Source organism: Mangifera indica, chromosome 5 (assembly GCF_011075055.1).
Source record: "Mangifera indica cultivar Alphonso chromosome 5, CATAS_Mindica_2.1, whole genome shotgun sequence".
NCBI lineage: Eukaryota > Viridiplantae > Streptophyta > Magnoliopsida > Sapindales > Anacardiaceae > Mangifera > Mangifera indica.
This window is the reverse complement of record NC_058141.1, coordinates 18805648-18816727: the sequence shown is the minus strand read 5'-3', so window position 1 is coordinate 18816727 and position 11080 is coordinate 18805648. Positions and strand designations below refer to the sequence as shown.

The 11080-nt window shown below is 34.9% G+C and overlaps 1 protein-coding gene and 1 pseudogene across 1 annotated transcript; both read left to right on the top strand.

The window, feature by feature from the left end:
• The first annotated feature begins 264 nt into the window (after positions 1 to 264).
• Positions 265 to 3468, top strand: LOC123216285 (annotated as a pseudogene).
• Positions 3469 to 6971: 3503 nt separating this feature from the next.
• On the top strand, positions 6972 to 10070 carry LOC123216431 (MDIS1-interacting receptor like kinase 2-like). The gene is made up of 3 exons (XM_044636839.1): positions 6972 to 7580; positions 7734 to 9344; positions 9534 to 10070. Exons 1-3 carry the CDS (start codon positions 7133 to 7135, stop codon positions 9911 to 9913), a joined length of 2439 nt encoding a protein of 812 aa, XP_044492774.1. The 5' UTR covers positions 6972 to 7132; the 3' UTR covers positions 9914 to 10070.
• The last annotated feature ends 1010 nt before the right edge of the window (positions 10071 to 11080 follow it).

Genomic DNA, 11080 nt, shown 5'->3' with positions numbered 1-11080 from the left:
AACGAGGTGGGAAAATGCTTAAATATTTCTAGCCTCAGAATGGCTTTAGCAATCACTAACTTGGGAAAATTCAAAACGACCAAGAAGTCTTAAAGAAAAGTGGGAATGATTCCATTTCATGAGCTCACTTGGAAAATCCTGAAATCTCTGTCATAGAATTTTCCTTGATTGTTATGCTTTGTATCATTGTCGGTTGATTTTTCTGAACTTACGAATAAGGCGGACTATATTACGATTGATTCATTTACTTCACAGTCAAATACCAAGTAAGCTATATCAACTTAAAGGTTCTATTTCTTTAGTGGAAACGCGTTTCGTGTTAACCAGAAATTAAATGCAAAAGACTTTGACTTCAGTCGTCTCTTTGGCCAAGTTTCAGGAGCCAACGTAAACGGAGGTTCAGCTAGCGTAATATAAACTCTGCTTCAGGTTGAGAATGGCAACACATTGCAAACATGGCGTTCACCTCTTCCACTTTTACAGTAATGGTCATTTGGGCTGCCCTTCTGACATGCCATGTTCCTTTTAGTATTTGTGAATTATCATCCATACAACTAGAAAAGGAAGCTCTGCTTAACTCCAGTTGGTGGAGTAACAGCAACATGACCAACAATTCTTCAGATCATTGCGAGTGGGTTGGTATCAGTTGCAGTTCATCAGGAAGCATCACGGAGATTTTTTTGTACAGATCTGAAATACAAGGAGAGCTTGGCCAATTAAACTTCTCATGCTTATCATACCTGGAACATCTCGATCTTGGTGGAAATAATCTCTCTGGAAGAATCCCTTCGGAAATCGGTGCTCTTTCAAAGCTCAAAAGGCTTTACTTGGACCAGAATAATCTTACAGGTGAGTTAATACTGTGTGATTCTGCTTGTTGTCCCTTCAAACGAGAAGTAGAAATTTAGAACCTGTTTTGTTTTCTTCAAATTGTTACAGGTGTAATCCCTTCGGAAATCGGTGCTCTTTCAGAGCTCGAGTTTCTCTATTTGATATATAATAATCTTACAGGTGAGCTAACAATGTTTGATTCTGCTTGCTTTTCTTTTAAATCAGGAATGGAAATTTACCCCCTTTTTGTTTTAACCAAAATTGTTACAGGTGTACTCCCCTCGGAAATTTGGAGTTTGAGGAATCTAAGATTCCTGTACCTCAGTAATAACAATTTCACAGGACAAGTTTCTTCATTGCTTGGTCAATTAAGCACGTTGGCCTACTTGTCCTTGTCTCAAAACAATTTTTATGGTCCAATTCCACCAACTCTAGAAAATTTAACCAACATCCTCGATCTGGATCTATCTTATAACCATTTTTATGGTCCCTTCCCTTCTTTTATAGGTAATTTAACACACATGAGATATTTGTTCATCTCTAATAATCACCTTCGCGGTACAATCCCTCCAGAAATCGGGAGGATGAATCTGACAATGCTAAATTTGCAGGGTAATAACTTCATTGGGACTATTCCCTTAACATTTGGTAATTTAACATCTTTGACAGTTCTTTTTCTTAATTCTAACAATCTCTGTGGCTTGATTCCCAATAAGATTGTTGGCTTAGCCGAACTTCGAAATCTAGACCTCTCTAATAACAAACTTAACGGTTCCATACCGCTTGAAATTAAGAGTTGCAAAGAGTTGAGAAGCTTAAATTTGAGCTATAATATTTTGAGTGGGAAATTCCACAACAGATCGGATCGCAATATTTATCTAAATTAGATCTTTCCAATAATAACCTTTCTGGTAAAATCCCTGATTCTTTCTTTCCATGGGAGTTCTTGAATTTGTCATACAACAATTTGAATGGAGAAATCCCTCTTCAGTTGCAATATCTAAACATGCCACAACAATTTATAGGCAACAAAGGTTTATGTGGTCGAATCAAGGGTTTTACTCCTTGCTATAGTCCTCCTCCACCTCCTCCACCTCCTCCACCTCCTCCTACACCACCACCCAAAAAGAATATTGTCATCTGCTTGATAGCAACTTTTCTACCTATCACCATTGGTCTCATTGTCCTAATTTTGGCATTAATTTTTCTAAGAAGTAAGAAAAAAAAGGTTCTACTATCCTCAAAAGTATGCAAAAGCGGCGATATATTCTCAATATGGAACTATGATGGTAAGATTGCATTTGAAGACATAATTGAAGCAACAGAGGATTTTGATATTAAATATTGCATTGGAACTGGAGGTTATGGCAGTGTTTACAAAGCACAACTACCCAAAGGTAAAATAGTTGCTTTGAAGAAGCTTCACAATACAGAAATTGAGGAGTTACCTTTCCTCAACAGTTTCCAAAATGAGGCTCATGTATTATCCGAAATACGACATCGAAATATTATCAAGCTTCATGGATTTTGTTTGCACAAGAAATGCATGTTTTTAATATACGAGTACATGGAGAGGGGAAGCTTGTTTTGTATTCTACGGAATCATGATGAAGCTCTTGAGTTGGAGTGGACTACAAGGGTGAACATTGTAAAAGATGTGGCACATGCTTTGTCATACTTACATCATGACTGCAAACCATCAATTGTTCACCGTGATATATCAAGCAACAACATTCTACTGAACTCTAAATTTGATGCATTTATTGGTGATTTCGGCCTTGCTAGACTTCTTCTTCCTGACTCATCCAATAGAACCATGGTAGCAGGCACTTATGGATATATAGCTCCAGGTGAAGTACTTCGTTATTCTCTCCTTCTTTATTAATTGAAGCTTAGTGACTAAATTGGATTACAGAAGAATGAAGTAAAAAATCAAATAGCAACATTTCTAGAAAAACTAATTGTAAAGAATTTGTTCATTCTAAATTAAATGATTTTTTATCACTTTACTTCATTTAAAAGTCTTTATTTTCCTTGTAGAGCTTGCATACACTATGGTTGTGACCGAGAAATGTGATGTTTATAGTTTTGGAGTCATTGCACTTGAAGTATTAATGGGAAGGCATCCAGAAGAAATTCTCTCTTTCTCATCATCATCCGACCAAAATTTAATGTTGGCTGATGTATTAGACTCACGCCTCTTGCCTCCAGTTAATCGAAAAGTTATACAGGAAATTATTCTTGTTTCAATCATAGCATTTGCTTGTTTGCGTTCCAAGCCGAAGTCTCGCCCTACAATGAAGTGTGTGTCTCAAGAATTTCTTGCACAAAAAACATCCTTTACAAAATCTTTAAGAGAAATTTCCATCTCAGAACTGAGAAACCAAAAAATGTATTTCAATGGTGAACATGATGGTTAAGAATGGATGTAGTTCATTGATGTTTCTGTGTTCAGCAACATTTTGTAAAATTTAAACTACTTTTTCTCCCTTCTTTTTTCTTTGGTTTACCATGAAATTTGCTTTCTCTTATGGTTTCCATTACATGGGATCAACGCCAATTAAGTGTTACTGAGTTTAGGTACTTAATCTAGCATTACAGTCAACACCTATAATATTGTTGTACTTTCTTCGTTTTTGCTCTGAAAGTTTCTTTGTGGAATGTATCCATACTTTGCCCTCTTATTTCTTTTTTTGGAATATTTTATAAGGATTTTCATAATTAGATTTAACTTTTCTAAAATCAGAGTCTTCAGTATGTGCACAAACTAGAAATCCAAGTCTTTTTTAAGACTGTTAATTTTATAGGCTTTAAAGTGTTTTAGGTTCAATTGCCAAAATGATTTAAACCAATTTATTTTGATATCATTACATTATATACCCTTTTAGATACTTATATATTTCAACAATTACTGCAGACTCTAATTCAAGGTCAAAGGGGGTCAATGAAGATCACTTTGTTTTCATTCAAGGTTTAAAATTTTTTCACAAATATATGTCAAATTCCTTCTCTAGATCCCTTATAAATCAAACAAACTCTTTGGAGGCTGAATTAAGTTCCAATAAATCTGCAAAATTAATACACAGTACGACAGTTTATGGTTAAGGAAGTTTTATGCGATCTCATACGCAGCCCTTGGCTTTTCTCCCTTGTTCTACACCTGCTGCGCTTAGTTTTGGATGTTTGTTTCTCATAAGACCTAATTGCAAAACGTTCCTGTATAAATTATGCATTGATGTTAGTGTTACAGTAACCCTAAATGAATATAAAAACTGTGTTAAATTATATGTAAAGGGGGAGAATGTGCGCTAAGGATAATAAACTAGGATTAAGAGCTCAAAAGGACAACAAATAACTTGTTTAAGCTATTAATTTCCATTGCTAATAATATAGATTATCTTGAGCCAATGTATTTGCACAATACATTTCGTTGTGATCTAAAGTGATTCATTGACTATTTGTTTACAGCGCTTAACTAGCTTTAGCCATCAGTCATCAGGGAAAATTCAAAGAAATGAACTTTATAATGATTAAAAAGTCCAAAGAGAAAGGGAGTAAGGTTTGGGCAACAAGACCACATTTTATTCTATGGAAAAAATTCCTGAAATCTCTGCCGTAGAATCTTTCTTGATCGTTTTGGTTTTAATGGTATATCAGCTTATAAGATTTTGTTGACCTACATTGATGAGCGGCCCCATAGGATGAGTAGTAGTTGCTGTGTCAAAAATCATACCCAAAAGACTTTGGCTTCAGTCGTCTCTTAGGCCAAGGTTCAAGAACTACATACTGCTAAAATTGGTGATCAGTTTTGGAGTAACTGTTTTAAGATTTTTGTAAAGAATAAAAATATTAATAGAATTTATTTTAAGGATAAGAATTAGGGTTAGATTCAAACCAAACTTACACAAACAAGTCTGAAACGAGTCAACCTTAAACAAGCTTAAACAAATTAAAAATTTTGATATAAAACGACATCGTTTTGATCAATATAAATTAAAATGATACCGTTTTAATAACGAACTAAATAAAAGTTCAAGTTTGAAATGAGTCGAGTTCGAGTTTAACTACAATGAGCTCGAGCTCGAGCTCAAGCTCGACTTTACTCAAATCTAATATTGATAAGAATATATATTTATAAGCATATTTTTTTTTTTTTGGGAGATAGAATTTATAAATTAGATCTTTCCAATAATGGCTTGTATAGTGATCAGCTGTACATGAATCTGAAATTCAGCTCTCCATTGTTCAAAGAGCCTGGTGGGTTGTAAGGAAAGAAATGTTTGTAGAGAATGACCTGAAAGAAATCTAGACCACTTATAATGGCTTGATTGGCTGTAGTTGTCGATGGGTGGTTAAATTAAATAGCGACAATAGGCAAAAGAAGCTAGAGAAATATTTAACGACAGTGTTTCATCATAATAGCCATGGTCTTAAGGTTGTATGATTCTTTCTTTTGAAATTAAATGCATAACCAAAACAAATAGCCTTTTAGAATAAACAAGCGGGTAAGGTTTGCTTCAGATTCAGATACTTTCTTTTCAAAAGCTTAATCTTTTTTAAAACAGACGACGAACTACATTGGTGACCGGGAAGCCTTGTTGTGTTTCAGCAGTTTGTCTGTTCTCCGGATCTGGGTCCTTGGTTGGGAAGGATCCCATTTTGATTCCTGAAAATCAGAAAAACTACATAGGAAACAAACAATTAACGTTTTTTTTTTTTTCCAATTCTACTTCCCATTTGGCTACTTTCCGTGGTAAGTTAATCACAATGCATGATTGTGAATTATGTAAAATTTCACTCAATTGACTAGTAAAAAGTAAAAACAATACTTGAGACATTGAATTTTAGATATACAGGGTTCAATCTAGAAACTTATAGTTTAGTCTGGGACTATCAAGTTAGGCCGCGATTAGGGAGTGGGTGCCAATACAAGGAGATCCTACGGTTGGGTGAAAGCTTTTCTTTAGGACAGTTATTGAGGACGTTGCACTCCCAGTGGGTTTATGATGAGGAAAAGAAAGAGTGTTTTCTGGTTATGGAACTAATGAGTAGAGATTTTCAAAGCTACTTCAAAGACATATGAAGCCGGAGAAGGGAAATTCCGTTCTTTCTTCCTGCGCCTTAGATGTTGAAGGATAGATTGTTGGTGGACCAATGTGTAAAAAAAGGAGGATTATTGAATATCTCATATTGGTTGGAAAAAAGAATTGGGTGTAGGTATATAAATGTGAGGGGATGTTTTACTCCTTGAATTAGTTTTTGAAGTGTGACAGAACCAATAGTACTTTCGAAGACCAAACAAAGATATATGTCGAATACATTATCTTAACCCCTTTACATTTCATTGTTATTTACATTCTGTTTTCCTTCTCTACTCATAACTTTTTGCTTCTCTAAATGCTTATTGATCTCTAAATGCATGACCCATTCTATGGATTCTTGTTAGGATGCTTCATATTATAGAGTTTCACTAGAATGAATGACATATGAGTTTAGTTTGTTGAGTTTCTATATATTGAGCTTACATTGTGGTGAATGTCAATCAATCTTTGCACATAAACAAGCAAATAAGAGCAGAAAAATAAGGACACCGGGTCACGCCTCAGCCCTCTGTTGGATTCAATAGTATTACAAGATACTGTTTTTGTTTCAAAATCCCGACCTACAGTGGAAAGCATTTCTCAAAGATTTCTCGCACGTACGTTGCCAAGTCAAAAACATTTTCCAAGTTATGTTTGATGCATTTAGTTGATGATTCTTTACTATTATAGGATTTCGTTTTGTCTCTCAACATCCTTTTTTAAGGATTAAAATACAGATACAGTATGGGCTGAAAATGATGAAAAATGCTCATTAATTAATTTCATAAACTAGGTGGGAAAATGCTCAAATATTTAATCACTAACTTGGGAAAATTCAAAACGACCAAGAAGTCTTAAAGAAAAGTGGGAATGATTCCATTTCATGAGCTCACTTGGAAAATCCTGAAATCTCTGTCATAGAATTTTCCTTGATTGTTATGCTTTGTATCATTGTCGGTTGATTTTTCTGAACTTACGAATACGGCGGACTATATTACGATTGATTCATTTACTTCACAGTCGAATGCTAAGTAAGCTATATCAACTTAAAGGGTCTATTTCTTTAGTGGAAACGAGTTTCGTGTTAACCAGAAATTAAACGCAAAAGACTTTGACTTCAGTCGTTTCTTTGGCCAAGTTTCAGGAACCAACGTAAATGGAGGTTCAGCTAGCGTAATATAAACTCTGCTTCAGGTTGAGAATAGCAACACATTGCAAACATGGCGTTCACCTCTTTCACTTTTGCAGTAATGGTCATTTGGGCTACCCTTCTGACACGTCATGTTCCTTTTAGTATTTGTGAATTATCATCCATACAACTAGAAAAGGAAGCTCTGCTTAACTCCAGTTGGTGGAGTAACAGCAACATGACCAACAATTCTTCAGATCATTGTGACTGGGTTGGTATCAGTTGCAGTTCATCAGGAAGCATCACGGAGATTTTTTTGCGCAGATACGAAATACAAGGAGAGCTTGGCCAATTAAACTTCTCATGCTTACCATACCTGGAATATCTCAACCTTGGTAGAAATAATCTCTCTGGAAGAATCCCTTCGGAAATCGGTGCTCTTTCAAAGCTCAAAAGGCTTTACTTGGACCAGAATAATCTTACAGGTGAGTTAATACTGTGTGATTCTGCTTGTTGTCCCTTCAAACGAGAAGTAGAAATTTAGAACCTGTTTTGTTTTCTTCAAATTGTTACAGGTGTAATCCCTTTGGAAATCGGTGCTCTTTCAAAGCTCGAGTTTCTCTGTTTGGGATATAATAATCTTACAGGTGAGCTAATAATGTTTGATTCTGCTTGCTTTTCTTTTAAATCAGGAGCGGAAATTTACCCCCTTTTTGTTTTAACCAAAATTGTTACAGGTGTACTCCCCTCGAAAATTTGGAGTTTGAGGAATCTAAGAGTCTTGTACCTCAGTAATAACAATTTCACAGGACAAGTTTCTTCATTACTTGGTAAATTAAGCACGTTGACCCGCTTGTCCTTCTCTGATAACAATTTTTATGGTCCAATTCCACCAGCTCTAGAAAATTTAACCAACATCCTCTCTCTGGATCTATCTTATAACCATTTTCATGGTCCCATCCCTTCTTTTATAAGTAATTTAACACACATGAGACGTTTGGTCATCTCTAATAATCACCTTGGCGGTACAATCCCTCAAGAAATCGGGAGGATGAATCTGGAAAGGCTAAATTTGCAGGGTAATAACTTCATTGGGACTATTCCCTTAACATTTGGTAATTTAACATCTTTGGCAACCCTTTTTCTTAATTCTAACAATCTCCATGGCTCGATTCCCTATAAGATTGTTGGCTTAGCCAAACTTCGAAGTTTAGACCTCTCTGATAACATACTTAGCGGTTCTATACCACTTGAAATTAAGAGTTGTAAAGAGTTGAGAAACTTAAATCTAAGCTATAACATTTTGATTGGGAAAATTCCAGAACAAATCGGAAGTCTATATTTATCTAAATTAGATCTTTCCAATAATAAACTTTCCGGTAAAATCCCTGATTTTCCCCTTCCACCAAAGTTCTTGAATTTGTCATACAACAATTTGAGCGGAGAAATCCCTCTTCGGTGGCAATATCTTCATATACCACAACAATTTATAGGCAACAAAGGTTTATGTGGTCAAATAGATGGTTTTACTCCTTGCTATACTCCTCCGACACCTCCTCCTCCTATACTACCACCCAAAAAGAATATTGTCATTTGTTTGATAGCAACTTTTCTACCTATCACCATTGGTCTCACTGCCATAATTTTAGCATTGATTTTTGTAAGAAGTATGGAAAAAAAGGTTCCACTGTCCTCAAAAGTATGCAAAAGCGGCGATATATTCTCAATATGCAACTATGATGGTAAGATAGCATTTGAAGACATAATTAAAGCAACAGAGGATTTTCATATCAAATATTGCATTGGAACAGGAGGTTATGGCAGCGTTTACAAAGCACAACTACCCAAAGGTAATATAGTTGCTTTGAAGAAGCTTCATAGTGCAGAAATTGAGGAGTCACCTTACCTCAACAGTTTCGAAAATGAGGCTCATGTATTATCTAAAATACGACATCGAAATATTATCAAACTTTATGGATTTTGTTTGCATAAGAAATGCATGTTTTTAATATACGAGTACATGGAGAGGGGAAGCTTGTTTTGTATTCTACGGAATCATGATGAAGCTCTTGAGTTGGAGTGGACTACAAGGGTGAACATTGTAAAAGATGTGGCACATGCTTTGTCTTACTTACATCATGACTGCGAACCATCAATTGTTCACCGTGACATATCAAGCAATAACATTCTACTGAACTCCAAATTTGATGCATTTGTTGGTGATTTCGGCCTTGCTAGACTTCTTATTCCTGACTCATCCAATAGAACCATGGTAGCAGGCACTTATGGATATATAGCTCCAGGTGAAGTACTTCGTTATTCTCTCCTTTTTTATTAATTGAAGCTTAATGACTGAATTGGATTATAGAAGAATGAAGTAAAAAATCAAATAGCAACATTTCTAGAAAAACTAATTGTAAGGAATTTGTTCATTCTAAATTAAATAATTTTTTATCACTTTACTCGTTTAAAGGTCTCCATTTTCCTTGTAGAGCTTGCATACACTATGGTTGTGACCGAGAAATGCGATGTTTATAGTTTTGGAGTTATTGCACTTGAAGTATTAATGGGAAGGCATCCAGAAGAAATTCTCTCTTTCTCATCATCATCCGACCAAAATTTAATGTTGGTTGATGTACTAGACTCACGCCTCTTGCCTCCAGTTAATCGAAAAGTTATACAGGAAATTATTCTTGTTTCAATCATAGCATTTGCTTGTTTGCGTTCCAAGCCAAAGTCTCGCCCTACAATGAAGCGTGTGTCTCAAGAATTTCTTGCACAAAAAACATCCTTTACAAAATCTTTAAGAGAAATTTCCATCTCAGAACTGAGAAACCATAAAATGTATTTGTATGATGAACATGATGGATAAGAATGGATGTATTTCATTGATGTTTTTGTTTTCTGCAACATTTTCTAATATTAAACCTACTTTTTCTCCCTTTTAAGTTTAGGTACTTAATCAGTTAATCTATCATTATAGTCAACACCAATAATATTGTTGTGCTTTCTTCGTTTTTGCTCCGAAATTTGCCTGTTCAATGCATCCATACTTTGTCCTCTTGTTATTTTGGAAAATTTTAAGAGGATTTTCATAATTAGATTTAACTTTTCTAAAATCAAAGTCTTCAATATAAGCGCATGGAGATGACTTGTACACAAACCAGAAATCCAAGTCCTTTTTAAGACTATTAATTTTTGGGACGTTTGTTTCTCATAAGACCTAATTGCAAAAAGTTCTTTTATAATTACACATTCATATTAGTGTTACAGTAACCCTACGTGCATATAAAAACTGAGTTAAATTATATGTAAAGAGAGAGAATGCGTGCTAAGGATGATGAACTAAGATCAAGCTCAAAAGGGTACAACAAATAACTTGTTTAAGCTGTTAATTTCCATTGCTAATAATATAGATTATCTTGAGTCAATACATTTTGTTGAGATCTAAAGTGATTTATTGACTTTATGTTTCCAGTGCTGGACTAGCTTTAGCTATCAGCAATATGGAACAATTCAAAGAAACAAACTTTATAATGATTAAAAAGCCTAAAGAGAAAGTGAGTAAGGTTCGGATAAGAAGATGTTATTTTATTGAGTAAAGTTCGGATAAGAAGATTTTATTTTATTGAGAAAGGTTAGGGCAAAAAGACCTCATTTTATTGAGTAAGGTTCGGACAAGAAGATTTTATTTTATTGAGTAAGGTTGGGGCAAAAAGACCCCATTTTATTGAGTAAGCATCGGACAAGAAGATTTTATTTTATTGAGTAAGATTTAGGCAAAAAGACCCCATTTTATTGAACAAGGTTCGGGCAAAAAGACCTCATTTTATTCCAACCATGGAAAAAATTCCTGAATTCACTGTTGTAGAATCTTCCTTGATCGTTTTGGGTTTAATGGTATATAAGCTTACAAGATTTTGTTGACATATATTGATGCATGGCCCCATTGGATGAACAGTATTGACTGTGTCAGAAATTATACCCAAAAGACTTTGACTTCGGTCGTCTCCTAGGCCAGTGTTCAAGAACTACATAC

Excerpts from the sequence above, each read along its gene's own strand:
- LOC123216431 (XM_044636839.1), top strand. The coding sequence starts at position 7,133 with ATGGCGTTCACCTCTTTCACTTTTGCAGTAATGGTCATTTGGGCTACC. Across the intron at positions 7,581-7,733 it reads CTTCAAACGAGAAGTAGAAA|GAGCGGAAATTTACCCCCTT; the intron begins TTTAGAACCTGT and ends CTTTTAAATCAG. Across the intron at positions 9,345-9,533 it reads TTATGGATATATAGCTCCAG|AGCTTGCATACACTATGGTT; the intron begins GTGAAGTACTTC and ends TTTTCCTTGTAG.